The sequence below is a fragment of the Monomorium pharaonis genome, chromosome 6 (genome assembly GCF_013373865.1).
Source record: "Monomorium pharaonis isolate MP-MQ-018 chromosome 6, ASM1337386v2, whole genome shotgun sequence".
In the NCBI taxonomy this organism is placed as follows: Eukaryota; Metazoa; Arthropoda; class Insecta; order Hymenoptera; family Formicidae; genus Monomorium; species Monomorium pharaonis.
In genome coordinates this window covers 8,418,402-8,443,183 of record NC_050472.1, presented here as the reverse complement: position 1 = coordinate 8,443,183, position 24,782 = coordinate 8,418,402, and the positions used below count along the sequence as shown (strand labels likewise).

General features: G+C 30.5%; 3 protein-coding genes and 1 pseudogene across 6 annotated transcripts; 2 read left to right on the top strand and 2 right to left on the bottom strand.

Moving 5' to 3' along the window:
• Nucleotides 1–1,011: 1,011 nt before the first annotated feature.
• LOC105830407 (ubiquitin carboxyl-terminal hydrolase 8) lies at nucleotides 1,012–12,511 on the bottom strand. 3 transcript variants are annotated; one of them, XM_012669704.3, is made up of 11 exons: nucleotides 11,836–12,511; nucleotides 11,390–11,745; nucleotides 10,367–11,276; nucleotides 9,947–10,116; nucleotides 8,892–9,027; nucleotides 8,643–8,801; nucleotides 4,625–4,861; nucleotides 3,708–3,812; nucleotides 3,428–3,634; nucleotides 2,602–2,957; nucleotides 1,012–2,410 (listed from the first exon to the last, which is right to left on the bottom strand). In XM_012669704.3, the coding sequence occupies exons 1-11, from the start codon at nucleotides 12,097–12,099 to the stop codon at nucleotides 2,296–2,298; spliced, it is 3,015 nt and encodes a 1,004-aa protein (XP_012525158.2). In that variant the 5' UTR covers nucleotides 12,100–12,511; the 3' UTR covers nucleotides 1,012–2,295. The 3 variants fall into 3 exon arrangements, with proteins under 3 accessions (XP_012525158.2, XP_012525159.2, XP_028046252.2); XM_012669705.3 differs by having other exon boundaries at nucleotides 2,270–2,410; nucleotides 11,390–11,717; nucleotides 11,836–11,967; XM_028190451.2 differs by lacking the exon at nucleotides 8,643–8,801 and having other exon boundaries at nucleotides 2,270–2,410.
• A 162-nt stretch (nucleotides 12,512–12,673) lies between these two features.
• Nucleotides 12,674–16,459, top strand: LOC105830406 (telomerase reverse transcriptase). 2 transcript variants are annotated; one of them, XM_036288028.1, is made up of 7 exons: nucleotides 12,674–12,828; nucleotides 12,972–13,624; nucleotides 13,749–14,056; nucleotides 14,901–15,130; nucleotides 15,226–15,476; nucleotides 15,547–15,743; nucleotides 15,856–16,459. In XM_036288028.1, exons 1-7 carry the CDS (start codon nucleotides 12,804–12,806, stop codon nucleotides 15,989–15,991), a joined length of 1,800 nt encoding a protein of 599 aa, XP_036143921.1. In that variant the 5' UTR covers nucleotides 12,674–12,803; the 3' UTR covers nucleotides 15,992–16,459. The 2 variants fall into 2 exon arrangements, with proteins under 2 accessions (XP_036143921.1, XP_012525157.1); XM_012669703.3 differs by having other exon boundaries at nucleotides 14,901–15,145.
• A 161-nt stretch (nucleotides 16,460–16,620) lies between these two features.
• LOC105830405 (SCY1-like protein 2) lies at nucleotides 16,621–22,382 on the top strand. Its single transcript, XM_012669702.3, has 7 exons — nucleotides 16,621–17,397; nucleotides 17,494–17,732; nucleotides 18,269–18,607; nucleotides 18,766–19,068; nucleotides 19,517–19,901; nucleotides 20,040–20,412; nucleotides 20,484–22,382. The coding sequence occupies exons 1-7, from the start codon at nucleotides 16,974–16,976 to the stop codon at nucleotides 20,995–20,997; spliced, it is 2,577 nt and encodes an 858-aa protein (XP_012525156.2). The 5' UTR covers nucleotides 16,621–16,973; the 3' UTR covers nucleotides 20,998–22,382.
• Nucleotides 22,383–22,666: 284 nt separating this feature from the next.
• LOC118646129 lies at nucleotides 22,667–24,238 on the bottom strand (annotated as a pseudogene).
• Between the last annotated feature and the right edge of the window lie 544 nt (nucleotides 24,239–24,782).

Genomic DNA, 24,782 nt, shown 5'->3' with positions numbered 1-24,782 from the left:
ATTATAAAGTACAAGTCTGTTTATTGCTAAAATAATTTCAACTAGAATTATTGTGATATCTATAAATTATTTTTTATATATGTTAAATTCAATAGATTTTGTTAAAAAATACATATTTTTTAAAACTATCTTAAGTTAGATAAGTTGATATCTTTTTAAGCCTTTAACTTTAGTTATAATTAACCAAATTATGTTAAAATTAAAGGTTTATAAAATTAATTTAGTTACGTTAAATGTTTGATAATCAAAAAAACGAATTTAATTAAAAATTGCTGTAAAATTAAGTTAAAAGTAAATTTTAAAAGCCTTATTATATTAAATTATAATATTGTTGTATTTTAATTAGATAAATAAATAACAAAATAATTACAATACGGATCGTCAAATAAATATAACATTTTATTTGTAAATTAAGTTTATATATATATATATATATATATATATATATAAAAGAAATAACAAAGAAATATTATGTTTCTTATATAGAAACCTCTTCTTTTACAAGTTTTTCTAAAAATAAGCTTTTTCACACTAAACTAGAATATCTTAAATGATGAAGCAAATAATATTGCAAATCTTTTGGATATTTAAAAAATTTCCGCAATTACTTCTGTGAAAATATTAACATATGAGATGTGGCATATCAAGAATATAAAGGAAATATAGAGGAAGTACTTAAATGTGATTCTTTTATGTTTAGGTCATTTAAATTTGTTTCTTTTTTAAATTACACGTTATAATGTCAATGAAAATATGTTCATTCTGTTAAACATTTTAAAAAATATTAATAATTTCGTAATCTAATAAAATAAGCTGCTTAACATAATATTAACTCTTTCAAAACTAATACTGTTCCTTTTTGATATTTTCTCAACGTATTAAAAATAACAGAAATTATCGAAACAATTAAGTTACAGAAAAAACCCTGTATATGTTTTCTGTACAAGAAAGAATAGGAACCAGTTTAAAGAAAGATAGATACATTGCACAAAATTATAATGACATCATTGATGTTATTTCTTGATATTTTAAATATATATATTATGCATCTCATAAAGAATTATAATAACATATGGCAATAAATCAGTAACATAAATTGCGTGAAAAGAATTAGCTTACGCAAAATTCTTTTAGCTTTTGTGAATGCAAGTTACTTTCATTCTCTGCGTCAACATGTACAGCAAATACATATAAAATATCTCAGATCGTTATACATATTATTCTTAGAATACATTTATATACATAAATATATTAGCATAATTATACCGATGTAATTATAATATATAATTATATATACACATAAATTACATTAATATAACTATATACACAAACGTATTGCCAATAAAGTAGAAAAGTAACTTGCAATTACAAATACTAAATGCTGTACATATATAGCCTTCCATGAAAGATGATATTCTAAGTATAGAAATATTATATTTATAATTAATTATAAAATGTGATGTCTTTGGGCTACTCGAAGCCAATAAATTTACATACACACGCATACAATAGTTCGTACATATTGTAATCTTATTTTTCTTTTTTTTTTAAACGTACATTTGTCAACGAAACGTTCTGCTTTACGTACAAAATAGTCGTACGTTGTTACAATATTGGCAGCGTAGCAAAGAAGGCAGTCAGTGTGCTGCTAAATCGATTCATACCGTATACAACATACGCGTTTTATCTATGTTAAATGCTATTTATAATGACTGTCGAAACCATTCGTGCAAAATATGAAACAAAACATATTTTTAACACATGGATTCTAAATTCAAATAAATTCTTCGAAAAGTTGATCTAAAGTGCTCAATAAGGCAAGAAACTATGGCCCCTTTCGCTTTATTTTGATATACAAAGTGAAACTGATAATCCAACTGTAATTATATAATAATGCAAGTTAAACGTAATGTGATTGTTATCTAGGCATATTAAAGTAATTATACGAAGTTCTATACACATACTAAAATATTTTCGAGCACAACTATATATTGCTTTATTCCTAAAGCGATAAACTGCGGAAATACAGAAAAATCGCGAAATACATATTTACATATTCTTAATGAATGCCAGTATCGATAAAGCGTTCGTAATATCGTCACAGCACCTATACGTTTTGCTCGCACGCATAGTTTTGCTTGTACGTATAGGAGATTTATCATACAAAATATAAATGTTTAATATCTACAAAGTGTCGAAAATCATATTCTTACATACTCCTTCCCTTAAGTAATATCACACTGAAGACTTTCGTCATAACTGGATCTTGATCATATCCGTGGCCGTGTCCTCATACTACATAATCGTGTTTGGAAACGACGTATAAAACAATAAATAGGCACTCGCATTTTGAGACTTCACTTGGCTTGGTGACACCTCTGTGACAGTTTGATCATCGTACTTGTACCATCTGCACAAATACACATATATTACTATTATAATAATGCCATAAAAATTATATCCAAAGTACTTTCATACTCTAAAAGATTATTAAAAAATTCTTGCAAAGAAATAAAAATTAATGTTAAAATAATATTTTCGTCCTTGATAAATTTGTTTGGAGGCATAAGTTTCTAAATCTATTATAAATACTATACGTACTTATTTTGAGTAGCGTTTTTGCAGAACGCTGTGTAATGGCCGCCATCCATTGTTCCATAGTGATTTGATATCGCGTAAAGACTGTAATTGTAATTACGGATATTGTTCGACATGATTGCCTTCGCATTCTCTATAACAAGATACGACTTCAAGTTGAATCCTGTGAGGGGGAAATCGACGGCTGTATTGCGCTTTTCTAACCATCCGCCGGTCTCGGCGAAACGATTCAAGTGAATCACGACGATGGGCGCAAGTTTGACAAAATCGAATTTTTTCGTTGCATCGCGAGGTGTCTGACACTTAGGACACTTCCAACCACTTACTTTCTGTCCCGTCACAAACTTCTCCATGCAATCCTGAAATAATAAAACAAAACATTTTTGTATTATAAAACATAAAATTACCTTAAAATGTAAATTAGTATATTTCTCTGTTTACTAAAAACGGATCATAGATATGACATTACACGTCTGTTCTTTTTATAACGTAATTTTAATTTTAAAATTTTCAAATAAAATGTGCGTTTCCATTTTTTAATCCTTACACAGTTTTTTGATATATTATAGATATTATAATATAATACTGAAAATATCATAAAACTCGGAATATCATATGATACTAAGTGAGAGGGACTTATAACTGAGAGGTCACGAGTTCAAGGTTAGGTATAAACATGTCATGTATATTGTATAAATTTTAAGTTTGTAATCTGTAATAACTTAATAGAGAGTCATAAAGAAATTATTTAAATCTAGATGATGCATAAGAGAGAGAACTATATAGTTCTATTCACTCTCCCATTATTACCAAATTGTAAAATACTTACATTTAAAGTACACCGACTGGATTGAGGTAAAGACATTGTTAAACTATTAAATGTCTCATATGTGGTACTTGCTTGCTTACAAAATGAACATGTAATGGTGGATCTTAATTGTCCAAAAAATAAGTCTGATATTATGGACCTCTGGGAATTCATTGCTTTATCCCACTCTTTTTCCGCAGTAGTCATTTCGATTGGCATTTTTGCCTCCTAAAAAAAAACAATATTTTAGTATTTATTAATTATTTAAATTTCTTGAATTGTGTATTTAAAAAAATTTTACTTTTTTAAGATCATTATGCATCCAGTCTAAGAGGAACGTGAGAAATTCGTGGGAATCTTGTTGCTCGTAACTTTCAAACTGCAATTTGTATTGCCCAACTGCAACCTATAATGATAATTTATGATAATTACAAAAATTATATTAGCAATTTAAGAGAATATAGTTAAAGGATATAGTTAAACAATATACTTAGACATTGAAAACAAGATTTAACTTTGCGATTTTTTGGGCAAAAAACGAAAAAAAGTTCTGTTTATTTTATTGTAAAGATCATATTTTTCTTATTTAATATTTAAATTTTAATAAAAAATAATATAAAAAGCGTCGCTAGTTCGAGTTTTTCTAAATCATATTTTTTTTTAATGATTAAGGTGATTACTGTTCATTCTAGAATAAGACTCATTAAATAGCAAAATGGCATAAATTTTATAAAGTTGAAACGTAATTCTAGTGTTTGACATAGCCGTTTTTTTAAATACTGCGTTTGTGAACAAACTAGTAACTCAGTCAACATATCAATTTTTCACTAAATTTTTGTTCGCTTTTTCATAAAAAAAAAAGTATCGTAAAAAGATCTTATGTTAAGCGCTAGTTTTTAGTGCTCAAAAAAAGTGTGTAAAATTGCAAGTTAAACCAAGTCGAATGATATATTGCTCATGTGTTTTTATAAACATGATTTAGAAAAACATGATTAGTGATATATTTTTAATAAAATTTAAATTCCCCCAAAAATAAACAAATAAATTCCATTATATTGTAAATGCAAAACAGAAAAATATTATCTTTACAATGGAATTAACACGATTTCTCTAACTTCTTCCGTTTTTCCACAAAAAAATTCGCAAAGTTAGATCCTTGTTTTCGACACATCTCGGCGTATGTACTTCTTTAAAAATCAAGTTTATGAGCTAAAGTACCTTTAGGTCGTGAGGAGATATGCTTTTGTATTGGCCTCTCCATAGTGCTTTAATTACTTGAGCCACCTCTTCTACCACTTGACCTTGCGTCATATTATCATTACTCGTATTAAGATCATCTGCGTACGAGTTATCAGTAAAATATTTCGCTAAGTTTGTTGTGTTACTCAGACACTGAATGATGCTGTTCATGTAACAAGAATTGCCCAAATTCTTCAGGCCGGTTATGCCCGGGTGCTGCAAGTACAAAAAGGCTATTTTTATACTGACAAATCATATTATCAATTGCATATTATTATACCGTATATGTATATACAACATACACGCGCACACACTTTCGCGTGTTATGACAAGAGAAAGTACAGATATATTAATCAAAATTTTCCGTTGAAAGATTTCGATGTTTAGGATTTTATCTCCTCTTTTGTATATATTATTCCATTTTAATCTTAAACGTGTGCCTAAATGCCAAGTATTTTTGAAGTATTTTGAACAAACTTGTCAGAATTGTTTAAGAAAAATTCCAATTTATTGAATTTTTGAGACAAAAGATTAATTGTACACAAACAATTAATCTGTTTTTAATTTATTTTCTGCGTAATATAACTATGTGAATAGTTTATTGATTTATTAACGTCAATAATCAATCAAACTTGTGTAATTTACTATGATGTATTTACATATCGTACATTGATGTAAAGAATAATCTGCCATTCATTATTTCATTCATCTTAACATATATATACATATATATATATATATATATATATATATATATATAGATGGCATTTATTATTTATTTCTTAATACATATATGGCATTTAAAACATTCCATTAAGAAATCGTTGACGAGTTAATGTTCATTAAATATTCATTAAATTTCATGTAATAAATAACAATATATAAACATATATAAAATTATACGGGGTATTCCCGGGGAAAAGATCAATATTCCAGGAGATCACAGTATATCAGCCATTTTAAATAAAAATATATAAGCATGTGGTTTATACCGAAAGGGGTTATCGAGATATAATCATATAAATGTATAATATTGTATAGTATTTCCTATTTCCTAACTATCCAGATCATCAGACTTCAATCTTAGATTTTCACTCGAATTTTTTTTTATTGAAGGGTGGATTGAAAGGTAAAGTGTACCGAAAAAAAAAAATTAATACACGAGACAAATTGCTCACTCGCAGAATAATGGATGCTATTGTCGTTATAGAAGAACGTCACTTGACAAGAAATATGAAATAAAACATAAAAGTTTAATGTAAATCTTTAACTTTTACATTTAGACAGTTCTATCGCAATAATCGTTCGCATCCGATACAGATAACATGTTCATTTTAAAAATGGCCGATGATACTATAATCTCTTAGAAAATTACTTTTCCTTCCGGGATACCCTGCATACAGTGCATAACTACATATTAACAAATATTTAATTAAATAATGTAATTTTCACAAAGAAATTAAAGATCTATATTTAATCATTTCTATAAAAAAGGATAATAATTTAATTTCTTCAAAATTTCTCTCAGATGAGTTACTTAAAAATTAGCACAAAATTACTTGTATTAATTATTTTACCTTTTTAAAATAATTAAGTAATTGTAATGGAATAAATCTTTTCTGAAGACACACCATTGTCTCTATCATTCTTTAGCACACCAACAAAAAATTATTTTATCACAAAATAATAAGCACTGAACCCACACATATTTGACTATATTATCGTGCATCAAATTACAGTTAAACATTATATCATCGCTGTGAGCTAATGAATGATTCGTGAACCAAAAGCAATGACATTATTGTAATATTAACGTTAATATTAATGAATAAATATTAACAGACACATACACACACACACGCACACACACACATGTATATATACACAATATAAATTTTCTTAGATAATTAATATTTTATTGTAATTAGCTTTTAATTTTTTTTCTAATAAATGCCTCTTTATAACTTAAAAAAAATACTTTCAGAAAGAAACACCTTCGGCAGGTGATCCCCGATTTGGCAAATGTTGCTCGGACACTGGCGCGTGTTTGTTATAGCGCTAATCATTTATTTATCTGTGGAACTTGTCTGTGGATTGGATTGAGAAACCCCACGTGTGTTTAGTCACTCGCGCGTGTACACGTGCGCGTACATTCATGTGTACTATATGATACAATTATGTTGCACGTGGCATGTGCTCTACGAATTACAAAATTTCTTGTCGGCAAGAAATCATTAGACATATATCAGTTATATATTTTTTTTATTTTTGCACTATATATCTTAACTTATAAAATTCGTTCTATGGCTATAATTATAATAAGAAAAAATCTTGGTTTTATTGAATTTTTTTACGAATTATAAAATCTCTTTGAGATATCACAATATTACAAGTATCAAAAATAAGGTGTAATATTTTAATGGAGAGAAACAATCTTAAAACATTTATTTGTTCTATATGTCTGGGGCAATTGAGTCATTTTTACTTGCTTATACGTATTATGAATAACCGCAAACATATTTGTCATTACATGTTATCATTTTTAACTCTTGGAGGCCACACGGGTGCGATTTGGGAAAAACAAAAATTGAAAATTTTGAAAATCTTGTTTTGAAAATCGTAATTTTTTATTATGTCAATGATATTTTTTACTTCTACAAGTATTTCTATTGGATTCTACGAAAAATGATATAAAGTATACGTTTGAGATTGATTTGAATAATTACACACAAAGTTATTAAAACTTAAAAATACAAAATCTCAAATCGCACCTGTGTGGCTACCGTGTAACTGGGTAGAAGTGTGGCCTTCAGGAATTAAAATTCTTCATTATGGTTACATATTACGCCTAAATTTCCTTGTTGGCATTTTTCTCATAAGACAACTATTTAATTATTACTTATAGCAATCTAAAAGTGACTCAATCGTCCATTGATCCATTTATGAGATTGCAAATTCCATTGATGATGTAGACCAAATTTTATTGATGTAATTTATTGATGTATTTTTAATATAACATATTTTACTAACAAAATTGCGCTTCAAAAATGCAAAATGCTTAATCGCTGAATGTATCATATGCCCCTCAGCTCTCTGTGTGTTTTATTCTTTATTTTTAACATATAATGTTGTAATTTACATGTAATTGCGTAAAGAGCTTACCATCTTGAATCACATTTATCGATTACTGGAATATTCATTTTTCAAAGACAATATGAATAACAAAGATATAATTAACAGTATATTTTTCAAATAAATTTTAATCCAAAAAATAATGTTTAAAAGCAAAAAAGCTACTATATTGTTTGTTTATTTGTGTGTTATATATTATATAGAATACTTTGTTGTATAAGTTATGTATTAATGTTAAACAGAATGTTTCTCCATCAAAATATCTATAGTATTGTATTTACAATATTTTCCTGAGAATCATTATGTTTAATATATAATCTAATATATCCTTCGTACTTGAAATTATATTTTACAAATTAAATTATATTCATATATTTATTTAAAATGTTAAAATAATGTTAAAAAATTTTTTTAATTAATCAAATCCGGATTTTATAATAACAATACTGATTAATATTTTAATATTTACATAAAGTACTTTTAACAAAAAGAAATTGAAATTAATTTCTAAATAATCTAAATCATAATATTAAATATAAAATTATATATATATAAAATAATCATACTTAAGATTTTAAAATAATATTCAAATAATAGCACTGTATGTCTATTCAGCATTACATTGAATCATTATCAAGCTGATATCACCACAATATCATATATGATTTAGCCAAGCATAATATGAAATGGAAGATTGAGAACCCCAACACCGTAAGCTTCTTGATCGTATAAAACTCGAATGATCATCTCTAATATCGCGAAAATGAATGTAGTGAAAGCGAAAGCTGTGATAATTCGTATGTAAGATTCTATTAGTAATTTTGCTGGGAAGCGCCCGTACAATCTTGTCCGAATAAGTACTTACAACAGTGCCGTGAATAGGGGTCATTCGTTCCTCCCGATTTCCCCAACTAAGAGAAGACACTTTGATGTTCTCATTTCCAATTGCCAATCCATTCTGATTGCGAGGCGAAATATGTGGCTTAGAAGTTCTATCTATCTGAGGTGCTTTACGATCTCCCAACTAATGGAATTATGTAATTATGCGATATTTTAAATAGATAAACAAAAAAAAAAACAAATTGTAAGATTGTAGCGCGGAGTTTTTTTGTACCTGTAGTAGATTTGGACTCGAATAAGAACGCTCCAAGCCAGTGTTAATGGATGATCCATCCATCTTCAATGGTTCCTTATGAACATCACCATCATTTTGCTTCATTATCTCCTGGTGTTCTCTTTGTATGAAATCTCTATAATCACATAATATTGTAATAAATCTCTATAATCACATAATATGAATTAAATCGAGGAAAAGACTGTTTGCACAATGCAATTTTAGTAGTGTCTATTAAAAAATTATTAAAAAATGAATGGAAAACAAGAAAAGATATTATTATTGATTCAAATAACATGATATAATTTATAAACTTAATTTTGTTTGATTCTTACTAGCTCTTGATTATAACACACTAAAACAATATGCGATAGAAATTATCAATAGCAGCCTTCTCAGCTTTCTTTTTTTGTAATTATTTAGAAAATTATATTTTATATCATCTGTTTCTATCCTGATGCGTAAGGTTCATTTAAAAAAAATTAATTTTTTTTCATTATTTTTAAATATAATTTTTTGGAATTGAGTCCTTAAGAGTAAAAGTGTAATCAGCTAATAGACAGTATGTTTAAACGGACATTATGCTTTAAATATTGTTTCTCAATGCACAAAATTTTTTTCGAAATCTTTTTATTAAATATTATTAAAAAATAATTATAATCAAAATTATAAATTAACACATATAAATATGGAAAAATATATTATACACAGTAAAAAGTGATGCCTTGACTAATCTATTAAAACAATATAGTTTTTAAAATAATAGATATATAAAAAATATAATTGATATTATCAATAATATAGTCTTTTTTTAATTGTTTGTTAACACATTGATTACCAAACTATTAATAACTCATAGATGAATGTTAGGTATTAATTCGATTATACTCATATATATATATATATATATATATATATAAAGTTGTAAAAAACATTCTCTATATAAATATTTTTTTACATTGTAAGTTGGTAAGTACTCATTGTAAGTACAGTGGTAGTCAATGTGTTTAAATGTATTAGAACTTTCATTATAAGATATATAAATGCATATTTACTCTTGTAGTTTTTTCCTTTTGGTTTCAATATCTTTGTTTTCATTCTTTAATATAGAGAGATTTAATTCAAGATTCTTCTTCTCATTGTCGTCAGTGAGATTAAATTTAATTGTATCCACTTCCTTTAAATACGTATTAAACTCATTTTCGACTTTGAGATACATTTTGTGCTGTAATATAAATAATATTTAGTAAATTAAATTTATCATGACTTGAGGCCGATTGTTCCAATTTATTGCAAAACTTTACGCTACAGATGCCTATTATCTGTTTTTATTTATTTAGAAAGAAAGATAAGCATAGACACATGTTTATCTAATAGATAAGTTACCAAGAAGTTGGAACAATCAAATTTTACAGTTTTGCACGTTATGTAGTCAATAAATCAAAGTGAGTTATAAAAGATAAATAAACAAGTACCATATCCTCCAATTTAACTTTCAAAGATTTTATATCCGATCGTAGATATTCTTCATCACTGATGTTATACTTGTCCTCATTTTGCGAATAAAGCTCGTATTCCTGGCTCAATAATTCCTGAGCTAACTTTTTCTTTGACTTCGCCAATTCATTTAATTCTTTCATGAACTTTAATATCTCCTTACATCGTGGATCGTAGGTCTTCAAAGCGGTCGGTTTACTGCTGCGATCAATCACTGGTTTCGTGCTCACTTCGTTTTGTGGCACTTTACTTGACAATATTTTAAGCCGAGACGGACTATTTGGGCTATTCAAACGTGGCCCATTCGCATTATCTCCTCGAAACGGTCGTTTGTCATCAATTGATATTGTTACTTGAGTAACAAAATTCTTAGATTTGGTTAAAGAAGAGACATCGTTGCTGTTCGATCTGGCATGTCTAAACGTCGCTGGCTTGTTATCATAATCCATTTCCATGTCTATGTCCTTGTTACTACTATTCGTATTATTTAATTTGCTCTTTCTCCTTCGTTCCTCTTTCAATATATCATTTTCCTCGTCAGATTCGATGTCAGGATATTCAAACGTCTGCAAGATGTCATTCACAACGTTGTTGAATTCCGGTATCTGAACGTTGGAATTCGTTGTAAATGCTGGATATCGTTGGAGCCATTCCTGGTATCCCCCACTCAAAATTTTAATATTGTTATACTTTATACCAGGATCCCATTTCTCAAAAATATTCTTTAACAGATTTATATGGGCACCAGGCTGTATAGACAGGGTCTCTTGCGTGGAGTTCCAATCCAACAAGACGAGAACATCAATATACCGTGCTGCTCGCTTAGTGAATAAGTCACGCGAATGCTTATCGTTTTCAAAATATCTTTCAAAATGAGAACCCAGTAACCTAAAAAAATAAATATTCATGTATAAAAAATCAATATAAATTAAAAAGGACATAAGAAAATTGCCAGACAAAAGAAAAATACAAGGCAAACGGCATAAAAGTTTCTCACTCACCCTTTTCTAATTTCGGATTGTGGAATGTTGATGCATCTATCGGACAATATCTTGGAACTTTCATAATGTACTTTCTGCCTGGTGTCAATAATTAAATATCTAATACGTATTTTTTGTATAAGATTATACAACTGGTCGCACGACATAAACTCGTCGTTATCGCTACCAAAACTTATATCTTCAGTTGGTATTTCTGGCAATTTCAAGCCAATGTCACTATTCGGTATCGCGTCTGACTCGTTCGTCTCTACCTCCATTGGCTCCACTATCACATTATTGTGCTTCTTGGAGTTAAGCTCATAGCGTACCTCTAACTTTTGCTTCAAGTCTGCAAGTAGGTTTTTCACTTCATTTATCTAGAATACAAACATTCATGTATCCCACGCTGTCTGTACAGCGATACGTCAAGCTGATTATCATTAATTTTAGAGACGCCACCTTCTTACCTGGTCGACAGTGATACTTGCAGCATAGGCCGTCTTGCCGTCCTTGTTACGGGCTCTCTTCAGCCACTCGACCGAGTTCAGCCACCTCTTCAACATGATATACGCGGTTTCGTCGTTCCCTTCTTTCCTCCCCTCATCAGACATCTGTCGCATAGCCGGGAGCCTCTGGTACACCCATCGCGGCTCCTTACCTGTGAAAACGATCTTGGCCTTTTGCTCGAGATCCTTGACAGAGGTGTACGTCAGGTTCATGGCGTCTGACATGCTGCCGGCCGTCCTTGTGACTTCGGACACTCAGCGCGAGACGGGCGGACCGTCTGGCATTCGGTGCACTCCAGTGCACTCATGCACTTCGGTACACCGCGTGGACGCAGTCCGCTGTCGAAATAATAAACGTTAATCGCCTAATCTACTTAGGCTGTCGTGACATGACAGTCTCCGTGGTGATATTCGGACGGAGGCGACGGGGACGACGGGGTGTATCGTTCCCGGTGACGTTGCACAGGGCGACGCGCGAGATGTTATCGATCACCGCGCGTCACCGTCACGACATCGCGAGAGGAAGCCTCTCGCGACGTTTAATAGCACACGAACTCCTGTCCTCTCTCTGCGCGAATTCTGTGAGTTCGCACTCCCGATCCCGAGGAGCTTCGAATTGCTCCGGACTCCGGAGTACCTGTATCGGCTGTCCTTGCAGATTACTCTGTGATTCAGAGGATTGTAAAGAATGTAGATGTCAGCGGATGATAACTGTACGACCGTGCACTTTTGCGTACTCCTAACGCGCAACAGTGTTATCAACTTTTAGAAATAAATTTATGTTATCCCTAGGGATTTTTGGAAAATGCCAACATACCTCTGCCATTTTTTATGGATTTTGTCCGGTAACAATTAATCACTCTAAATAATTTAAAAGTTTTTACTGGCCAGTTTGCATTCGTTGAATTTGTTTTACGGAACAATGGAAAATGGCAGGAAAATATATCGAAGAAAGTTAGTTATATCATGAATATCAAGTTTCTATTTTTTTCTTTCGCATTTATTTCCTTGTTTTAGGAAAAATAATTGAATTGGAATTTGTGTTATCTTTATTTGATTATTTTTCTTTAATAGTTAATTGTTTTTTTCCTTTTTAGGCAAAAGCAAGCTTTGTGTAAAAAAAAAGATATTTAATAACATACAATGTTCATCAGGGACAAAAGCATCTCATCCTGTTCCATTTTACGTTTATAACTCAAAAATAAAATTATTTAAATCAAGATCTTGCCTGAGGAAAGTAAGCCGTACCACGGCAAAAATTGCTAAATATCACATCTTAGAAAATAAGAATGTGGGACTATGGGATATATGTCATAGAATTCTGAGTACAGATATTGGGCTTGCTGAATGTTACAAAAACATTAATTTGGACAGTGTTATTCCTGCATTGTTACCAATATTGGAAGCATTCAGAGATAAACATAATAGATTTGATTATTTTAATAAATTGAAATATACGATAAAAAGGAATAGTCAAAGAACTTGTAAGACTCAATATAAGACTCAATTTAAACATCAAATTAATGTTCTTGTATTGCAAGCTTTCTTCAGTTTGTTAATGTATGAAGTTGTCCCTCTTGAATTATTTGGCACATCAAGAAACCGAAAGTCTATAAAGTACATGATATTTCATCTTTTAAAAACAATTCCAGTTAAAATATCAATAATAAAATCATATAAAAGAACTATACGTAAAACGAATACCACTGGGGGAATATTAGATTTGGAACCATTATTCAAGAGGCTGGATGTATGTTAATGAAAGATTAAGCAAATTTTAGAAAATCTTTGATTCCATTAGAATTATCATTTTTTCCCTATCAATTTGATATTTATATTTTCCAATATTTCCTGTGCAATATCTATTTTTTTAGATTTCTCAAATTCAGTGGTTGCATTCAATTGATAATACAGTACAATGGATAGTTATACTGAAGCTATTGCATTGGTTTTTTAAACAATACATCATAAAGATTTTACATAAATATATAGTTTTGAAAATACATAGAAAGCAATGGGTTTATATTACAAAAGATGATTGGTGCAATATGCAAGAAACATTTATAAAAGAAAAAGAGAATACTCTTAATCTTGTGCCATGTACGAAATTAAATAAGAAATATATTGGGACATATAAATTTATTCCAAGTTCTTCTGGTTTGAGACCTTTATATATAACTAGGTACATTAAATCTGTTTAATTACACAGTTTTACAAAAAATGATTTTCTTGAACACCAAAATGAGATCAGTTATTTTTTATAGTTTTTGGATGTTGAATACAAATGCAATTTTTAAATTATCACGTCATAATTAAAAAAAAAACAATTAAAGTTCCAAGAAGGGTTTTTTATTTAGTCATGTTATATAATATGTGATATGCTGAAGTTTTATTGAAATCAAAATTCACTATATTGTTAGGATTTCCAATTCTCAAAAGAAAGTTTTTGTTGATTATGATTAATAAGCTATTTGTAGTTAAATATGGAGTTTATTTTGAAAAAGCTACGAATTAAATTATTAACAGTTTACAAATAGCTTTTAATTATTTTTTTTAATAAGGTCGAATACTAATTCAATTTTGTCATAATTGACAAATTTTAAATTCAATATTTGAATGTCAAAATTTAAAAACTAAATTTTTGCAAAAATGTATAGAATTTAATAAAATATATAAATAAAAATAAATTAGCCGATACTGTTGAAAATTCCTTTTAACATTTGAAAGTCTTAATAATATTAATTTAATTTTAATTACAATAAAATTTCTTCAACACATTACATATCACAGTTACAATATGACAAAGTACGTGAAAATATTTTTTGCTTTAATTGCAAATTTCTCAAAATTTTGATATGATGGAACACTTTAGAAATAATTTAGATTTGTATTTAGCACTCAAAAAATTACAGAAAGTATCACAGATTGTTCTGATGTTTTTTTAACTGTGTAGTTCTTTCAATATATTCTTTATTTATGCTATAAATGTGAATATTATTCGTAAAATTCTATATACACAATTTCAGGAATAATATTAAAGAGAAATATGATGATACTGAAGCTGTTTTAAGATTTTTGCAACAATTATATGTCACGTATTTTGATGAAAATGGAATGTCAACTGTACCAAACTGTGTAAAAGCGATTAAGAATTTTATATCAAAAAAATTTAAGGAACAATCAGAAGGAGTTAAAGAAACAAACAGAAACACACAGAAATTATATTATGTTCGTTGTGACATTCAAGATGCATTTGGTTCGATAAATCAAAGTATTTAAACAAATTTATAGTGTGTTTAAAACATTTATTATATTTATTAATAAGTAATTTATTTTATTACTTTATTGCAGAAAAATTATATGATATTATTGAAATGTCTTGCAATGAATTGTATGAAAAGTATGGCGGTTATCTTGCAGTACGACTTTCTATCTTAAACACTAAAAAAAGGCAAAGTAAAATGAAAAAATATACAGTGCAAGTTTTAGAGCACTACCTAAAGAACTCTAAAAAAAATATACCTCTGAGCAAAGAAAAACCTAAATTGGTTCAAATAAATAATTTGACTATGATGATTAAGAAGTTCATTTTTCAGCGAAAAGTAAAATTAATACACATGTACTTATATAAGATTAAAATTGCAATTAATATTAAATGACATTTTTATTTAGGTCAAATTTAATGGTCAGATATATTCAATAAAACAATATGGAGTGCCTCAAGGGGCAAAATTATCTCCTATTCTCTCAGATATATATTACCAAGACATGATAAAAAAAATGTTCTCTGAATATTTAAATCATGGCCTTCTGACCAGATATGCAGATGATATCTTATTCATCACACAGAATGAAAAAAAAGCAGCACGGTAATTTTAATAATTTTATTTATATTATTAGGCATACTCACACATACAACATATGTAACACGAAAAATGTGATTTACAATATTTTTTTATAGTAAATGTAACTTTTTTATAGATTTCTAAAAATTATTCAAGAGGAAGGTGTAAGTGATTATAATGTTAAATTCAATAAAGATAAAATAGAAACTAATGTAGGACAGCCTTATAAACCTACAAAGGTAACATTTTTAAAACAAAAATTTCTGATATAACAATTTTAATATTGTACTTTAAAATCTGATAAACGCTGGATGCTGGTGGTGTGTTAATTCTTATGCTGTAATAAAAAAATGATATAGGACAGAAGATTCTGTGTTACTATAAAATAAAGTATCATTACTATCAAATGTCTTGATTCTAAACTTTTCCTCAGTCAAAACAGTGCAATCAATTTTCTAGAGAAACTATCAATATCAACATGTTTATTGATAATATTTCTTAAATAAAGACTAAAAATAAAAATTTAGAACACGAAATATAAATTCTAGATTTTAAAAATAAGAGTTTATTTTAAATTATTGCTAGTAAACCGATACAATATCTATATTTGTATTACATTATTGGATTAAATTTTATTTGGTTTTCATTAAAGTGTGACTGCATGATTCGCAAAATTATTTAGAAATTCTATTAAAATCATGAATCGTAAAACAAGAATACAGGTTGATTTTTGACGTTTATCTTTGTATATTTGATCTACCCCATTCCTGAATGTATAATAGATCCGTATGTTACCTACGATCTACACAGATCTACAACTCCTTATGACACTTGAACATTAGCTACTGACGCTATTGTTAGCTACGTAGTTTACTGCGCATGTTTGTACATACACAGAGGCATTGGAAAGTCGGGGGGAGTCAAGAACTCGGGAATACGGGTTGACGAGTATGTTCATTTTCTGTCCTCTTTTCAGCTGTGTAGTGAATAGAGTGAAATGTTGAAAGGTATCTCTTTTGGAGTATTGTACGAACTACGGGGGCTTCATGCGACGATGACTCATAGCGAATATAACCCAAAGATTTTGAGAAGCTTGGCCTCGCTGAGAGAGACACTTATGTAGAAATACGAGTATCAATCCGCTGAAGTAATTGCCTCGATATTCCGGTACACATTCTGCTCGATTCTCCGCGCGTGTACGTCTTTTTCACGGGGTGACATCGAGTCTGCTGAGTCTGACAGGCAGCTGACAGGATGGACGTCCTCAACAAACTTCGTAACACAGTCAGCAACACTATCAGTAATACCGTCCAGAATACCGCGTACGGTCTGTCGCAGCTGTCCAGTGTTCTACCTGGCAATCCGGTCACCAGGGAGTTCGAGGCGACCGCTCACGTGGCTAGTGCCGGGCCGGGATTGCTATGGAAGATCTACAGCGGTTACAAGAAGTCCACCAAGCAGGAGGCGGCAATTTTCGTGTTCGAGAAACGTATGCTAGAGAGATGGTCCGCTCGAGCGGATCGAGAGCTCGTGCTGGAAACTTTGAAACGGGGCGTGATGCAGCTGACGAAGTTGAGGCATCCGCAGGTACTAACTGTGCAGCATCCGCTGGAGGAATCCAGGGACAGTCTGGCGTTTGCAACCGAGCCAGTGTTTGCTAGTCTGGCCAATGTACTAGGTAGATGTCATTAAATTTTTATATTATTTGTTAGCACATAAATTCTATACTGTTGCATAAATTAAGTTTGACTTTTCAATGTTTTATATATTGTAGGTAATTATGAGAATATACCTCAACCTACTCCAGCAAGTTTGAAGAATTACAAACTGCATGACATAGAAATACGTTATGGATTGCTGCAGCTAGGAGAGGGCCTGGCATTTTTGCACGGTGACGTAAAACTATTGCATAGGAATTTGTGTCCAGAATCAATTGTCATCAATGTTCATGGAGCTTGGAAGATATTTGGTTTTGACTTCTGTGCCTTAAATCAAAATACAGATAGTAAACAGGTACGAGTTTTATTAAGTGCACACACTTATCAACTGTAGTTTTTTAGTTTATTATACTAAAGTATAAAATATAGTAGATATACTGCATTTTATAAATAAACAAAAGATGCATAACAATTATAAATGTAATTATGATATAAATTATAAAATCACAAAGATTTATATAACAATTATTAAATTCAACTAATATGGAATATACTTTATATGGTTAATCCATAACTGAATTTTTATACTGATATTTACTTGTGTGATTTTATATGTTATTCAAAGTTCACTGAATTTTGCGCCAAATATACTTTTTAATCTTTAAAACACAGCTATAAGATAAGCCAGATTAATAATATCACAATATTAAATTGATAATCAATTCAATAATAATGATGATGCTAACAAGCATTTGTTTTCCTGTTCCTTCTGTAAAATCCTATTGTGAAAAAATAACACCTCAGTTATTATTAAATTATTTATTCACGAACTAAATATTTTGGTTGATTATTGCACTTTGTATTTGTACAAATTATATTTTTTTATTGCAGCCATCATGGTCTTACCTGGAATATGATTCCACGTTCCCTGTGGTTGTACAACCTCAATTAAATTACCAAGCGCCCGAATGCATATTAGCAAGTAGTAACGGACCATCTAGCGATATTTTTGCTCTGGGCATGCTGATATACACAATACATTCCTCAGAACATCAACCGCTACAGGAGTTCCACAATGATTTAGGAAAGTGTCGACGTTTCTTAGAAAATTTTAAAGGATCTAATATTTCAGCAAAACTTCTTCCGATCCCTGAGAATCTAAGAGATACTGTAAAACTTATGCTAAGTCATAGTCCAGAATTGCGATTAGATGCCCATCAATTTATTAAGGTAGTTCTTTTTTTTTTTAGTAATTTACATTGTATAAAATGTATTAAATTAAAAACAAACCTTATTTATGATAATTGAGTGCAAAAGGAAGTAGGAGAAAAAGGAAGAATACTTATTAAAAATAATGATGCTTATTCCATTATTGTAAATTGTTGCAGATCGAATATTTCACAGACATTGGTGTTAAGACGTTAAATTACTTGGACAAATTATTCCAGTGGGATAATCTCCAAAAATCGCAATTTTACAAAGGTCTTCCACAGTTATTAAAACAGTTGCCACATAGAGTTGTACTGCACAGAGTATTACCTGCTCTCTATAAAGAGTTAGTTAATCCGCCTATGATACCATTTGTATTGCCAAGTATCTTGCAAGTAATGGAAGCTACCGAAGTAGAGGAATTCCGAGAACATATTCTACCTAATCTAAAACCTGTTCTTGCTTTAGAAGACCCACCACAGGTAAATATATTTTCTTGTACATATTTTTTTACAAGATCGATGAATTAATGAACAATAAAAGTAAGATAATTATTAGGAATATGCGAATTATTCGAATATAAATCAAATCGAATTGGGCAAAATTCGGATTTAAATCTCTATGATATGAAAATTTCTATCTATCTAAAAGGTTCAAATATGAATCATATATATATATATACAGTTTTATAAAATCATATCTAAAATGACTTTTTAATTACACATATTGTTAATATAAATTTTTTACATAAAAATTGACGATAATTATATTATTAATTAAAATGTATATTTTAATGATTCAATTCGAGATTGAATAAAGAAATAAAATTCGATTTTGTTTGATTAAAAAAATCTTAATTCGCAATTTTTAATGATTATGAGATAAGATTAAACATTTGTATAATGAATAAAAACATATATTTTTTAACAGATTAGTCTGGTTCTCATGCAACAAGTAAATTTATTATTGAAACTATGTCCCACGGACGTCATTAAGACCGATATAGTGCCTATGTTATTGCGTGCATTGGAGTCCGAATGGGAGCAGCTTCAAGAACTCTGCTTATCAGCGTTGCCGAGTATAGTAACGATGATCGAGGGACCAGTCATAAAAAATGCCATACTGCCGCGAATGAAAAAGATATGCTTGTCATCGGGAAAGAAATCTACTAGTCTTGGAGTACGCGTCAATTGTTTGTTGTGTCTCGCGAAAATGTTGCCGAACTTTGATCGTTGGCTAGTATTCGATCAAATATTACCATTTCTCCAGGAAATTCCACATTCTGGCGAACCAGCCATTTTAATGGCTATTATAGGTAACATTTATATATTTTACAGTACAGCTTTAATTAAAAGAAGAAATTGTTTAAATAATTTTATATTTATTTCAATTTGCCCAATTTTACTGTGAAAGAAATTGAGATAAAAATTTTTCTTTATGTTGCCATACACAGGTATTTATAGGATGCTGCTTACTCACAGTAAGCTAGGTATGGGCAAAGAAATACTGGCGACGAAGGTATTACCGTTTCTGTTGCCTCTCTGCATAGAGCAAAATCTCAGCATGTCGCAATACGAGACACTTTCCACACTAGTCGTTGATATGATAAATCGAGTGACCAGCGAGCATCGAGAGGCATTACGACAATTGGATGCGGTGCGCCGTGAGTCGCAACAACTCGATCAGGCACTTTCTCAAGTGGGATCGCTCACCTTTATGCAAAACAGTTTAAGCGACATTAATTTAACACCCCAAGTTCCATCTCCAAATGCTAATTCCAAAACTGTAAATATTGAGAATGGGTTAACCATCGAAGACAAGTTTAGGTTTGTCAACTATTTAAATTTGTTTTACTCAATATGCTAATTATAATATTAAATATTGATTGTTTTTTTAGGCTAGCTCAACAGCAAGAAACGCATCAAAGAATGCAGTCTCAATCTATACTGACTCCTACAGCTGCACCACAATCCTTAAAATCGCAACCGAAGGATTTAACCGCGACTTTGCTCAAAAACAATCTGGATGAATTAAATATGTCTATGTCAAGATCATCTATGTCACAACTAGATCACTTAGTTACTAAAAATACTCCGTACAAATCTAATGACGTTAATTTAACGCAGTCACAATTTTTAACATCTCCGACGCTTAATTCGCAAACAATGTTGAATAGACCAATGAATTGGAATTCCAATGGATTGAACACGCCCATAAATTGGAATTCGCCACAATCTACTTTGATGCGAAATTCTATCACTCCCCAGAGTAATGTAAATTTTGCGACACAACTAGAGATTAAACCAAATCTAAATTTTCCCATGCAACCTTTTATGTCACCCACTAATACGCAAACCAATGCAGACAAACCTAATTCATCAACGCAAGATATAATGGATTTACTTAGTTAATAGGTTTAAACGTCTTTAAAATTAATAATAGTATGAAGGAGACAGCTGCATTGTTACGAGAGTGATATGAAAGCGTTACAATAATACATTGTAATAAATGTATTTTCTCGTCTACTATAATTTTTGGTAGCATTATCGAAGATGAAAGTCACTTTTATATATAAGGAATTATAAAAAAGTAATAAATCATCTTTTGTATTGACATAAGCAATCAAAGATTGCAGTATTATACCAATATTAAATAACAATTTTATTGCATATTTTATATTGAGGCTGTTTCGTGTAGAGTAATTCGATTGTAAATCTTGAGGAATATCTCGGAGAACAAAAAATTATTATTGGAAAGAATGTCGATTTTTAATGTAAAATATATAAGATGTTTCGTTTGTCTTGGTGATAGTTTTTGTTTTCAGTTCTTAAGATATATAATCGAACTGTATACGATCTTGTATAAAACATATCTTGTGTATATATATTCCATCTATATTTTTTATTTTGATAATGTTATTCATAACTGGAAAAGTTTATGTATGTTGTAATTTTTCTACGAATCCTTTATTGGTTCTATTGTATTCTTCCTGTTTTAATATTTTATGAACCATTAAATAGATATATTTATAAAGAAGTATAAAGTTGACAAATAGTAGAATGTACTTTTAAATAACATTAAACCATACGCTTAGTATGAAATTAATTATAATTTACTACGAATGCTGAAAGATAATAATTTCGAATGTGATAGTAAAATGGAAGTCACAGTTTTTTTATACAGAAAAACGCATGTTTTTATTGTGATTTAATTCGCCATACTTCATCACGCTTCAATGTACATACATATAGCTTGTCTGCGGGAGGCAGGATAGATAAATTATAATGTAAGAATATTTAATAAAAAGGCATTGCTCATTCAAATGATTGTGGACCGCCATTTTCATTCCATATTTCGCAATTGATAATAACGGATGTATCATACGTATATATCAATCTGTAGTCAATGTTAAATAACATGACTGTCATTTGCTGGCATCTACTTTTACTGTAAAATGTCACAAGCTCTGCAGAAATAAAGTTTATTTTATAAAATATTTCTGTATAAAATATGATCGAGCGTTGCGTATGTTACAAATGGTTAAAATAAAATGTATTAATTTTATTCAGAATTTTATGCATACACAATTATTACGTAAACGTCTATATAAAGTTTTTTTGTCTGCACAATTATTATTTTGGCAAGTATGTTTGTACGAAGCTGCAAAAAGAAAAATAAATTGTATGTATTTATTTGTAATATTGTCTTGGATTTGTGTGTGTTATTCATTTTGTTGTTGTACACGATTGTTCATGTTTGCTGTTTGAGTCTAATAAAATGCTTGAAATGTTGATGCTTAAAATAGTTAAGATAACTTATGAATCTTTTCCATTTCTTGTTAAAATTAACTATTAATTGTGTTATACAGTTATGTTTTAATTTTAATTAAAATTTTCGATTTTATAATTATTATCTACAATAACTAAAACATTCCTGTGTAAAAACAAAATTTTATCATTATCAAAAATTTTTGTCATATTTAATTAATAATTTGATACCATATTTTTTTATGCAAAGAAAATACAGAAGTTTACAGAGATTGTTAAAAGTTTTTTCAATTTTTTTCTCGTCTAAGGTATATTTTTTTTTAATTGTGCAATTGACTGCGAGTATGCAGTGAGAGATGCGGAACTACAACTGAAAAACAAGGGTTTGCGTTGAAAAGGGATATTCACCCCCATAGTTCGTCATAAAGAACCACCGATTTCCTTTGTTCTCGGAACACCGCGCAATTAGGTTTCGTAGACGCCGTAATATAGCCGTGCGTGTGCAGCGGTGGAGAAATGCTGGAAGTATCGATTATTCAAGCTGTACTATCGTCGCGGCCGAGAGGCGCAAGAAGAAGTACTGACGAAGAGAATGTCGTCTCCACCGTCGAACAAACAAACCATAAATAGGAAAAATCCAGCGTGAAAGAAAAAGGAAGGTTTTTTAAATGAGAGCTGCACTCGTTAATTGGCTGAGTATGCCTCCAGTGCAACAACCCTCTATTCTCTTTGGATTTGCAGCCATGAAGGGCTGCGCAAAAGTGGCTTGCGCCCCGGGAAGTTAAGTACTCAACCCCTCGTTTGTTTGAGCATTACTTGCGATAATTATCACCGTGTTTTGTTGTCCAATGATTTATTAAAAAACGAGAAATATAAAATTCTGTAGAAATACTTTTCTGCGCTGTCGTGTTTCTCTATTATTATATTTATTAATTAAAAAAATGGATCTTTGTAATGCAAAACTTCGTTTGTAAAAGCAAAATGGGAGAAATGACTTCGAAACAAAGTACATTAATTGAGGAAAAACAAAATTGTCTGTAATTTTTTACGTAAAAATATGTGAAGATACAAAATTAAATATGGAAATTTAAAATTAAATATTTTATAAAAATAATAAAAATATAAAGTTTGTTAAGCTTTTTGTGAAAATAGAATAGCTCTGTACATTTAATGTATAATTAGAAATGCACAAAAAAATGAAGTTAATATTACACATGTATATTACATGATACATCGACTGATGAGGACTTCGGAAAGTCGAAACGTTTCGAGAATTTTTTTTATTATTATATTGCGTTTCAGAGTTTATTCGTTTGTTACATTTTTTATCTTTATTTATAGCAGTTAATAAATTATAATTTTGATAGGAACATTATACTGACTCGTTGTATTGACCTGTTTCTTTATATTCATTACATGATACAATTTAATATCATTAATAAAAATATCGCTAAAAATAATACAACAAATATTAGCAGAATTAATATTTATTATAAACATATAGTATATTAATATTTTGGATTTCAGAAAAGACCCTTAATATCATTAAAGGGAATAAAAGAAGATGTATACGTCTCATTTATATACATTTAATGTACAAATTATTCTTCCTTCCCCTCTTGAAGTATCATATCACGTTGGTAGTCCAGCACTACCACCCTTCGCTTCCTCAGCGCCGATATTTCTCAAAGCCATCCCTCCCCCCCCCCGATTTTGGCGCCTTCGCAATCACCTCTTTTCCTTCGCCGTTTCCTTCGCCAAATCAAATCGCCACCCCCGGCGAAATCGGTCTCGCGTTCCCCCGGCTTCGAAAACACGCAACGGCGCGGCGTGGCGCGCCGCGTATAGATCGGGCATTCATTCATAGAAGCCAACCTTCTGTCATAATGTTCACCCCCGAGGCGCACCCCGCCGAACGGCGGATGAACGAGGGTGCAGGCGGGGGCGGCGACGGCAGCGGTGGCGGCGGCGGCGGCGGCGGCGGCGATTCGACCCCATCCGATACAGGGAAAGAGGGGTGGCCGGCGACCCCGGCTTTAGTCGCGATGTGCGCGTCGCCCTATCGCAGTTGCTCCCTGTTTCGCATTTCCGCGGGATCCCTCGCCGACGAGCAAAAATCTCACGTCGTAAATCTCTTTCTGATCTTACGGAACAATTCGAAACGGGGGAGTGGTGCAGGTGATACCTGAACAATTCGGCCGGACTGTCGCGGGGAGAATTTAATTGTTTAACTTCCGAACTCGACTTCTTTGTTTTCGCGCGGTGTCATTAGCGTCGCGGTGTTGACAGCAATTCTAAGAAAGCCGTGAAACGACGTTTCTTCCCCGTGTTAATTCGAAAAATGCACGCGTCACAGACGTGGATTTGTCGCTAAAGTTTTAATAAATAAAAACACCAAAAGTTATTATTTCGTTTACCAACAAAAAAAG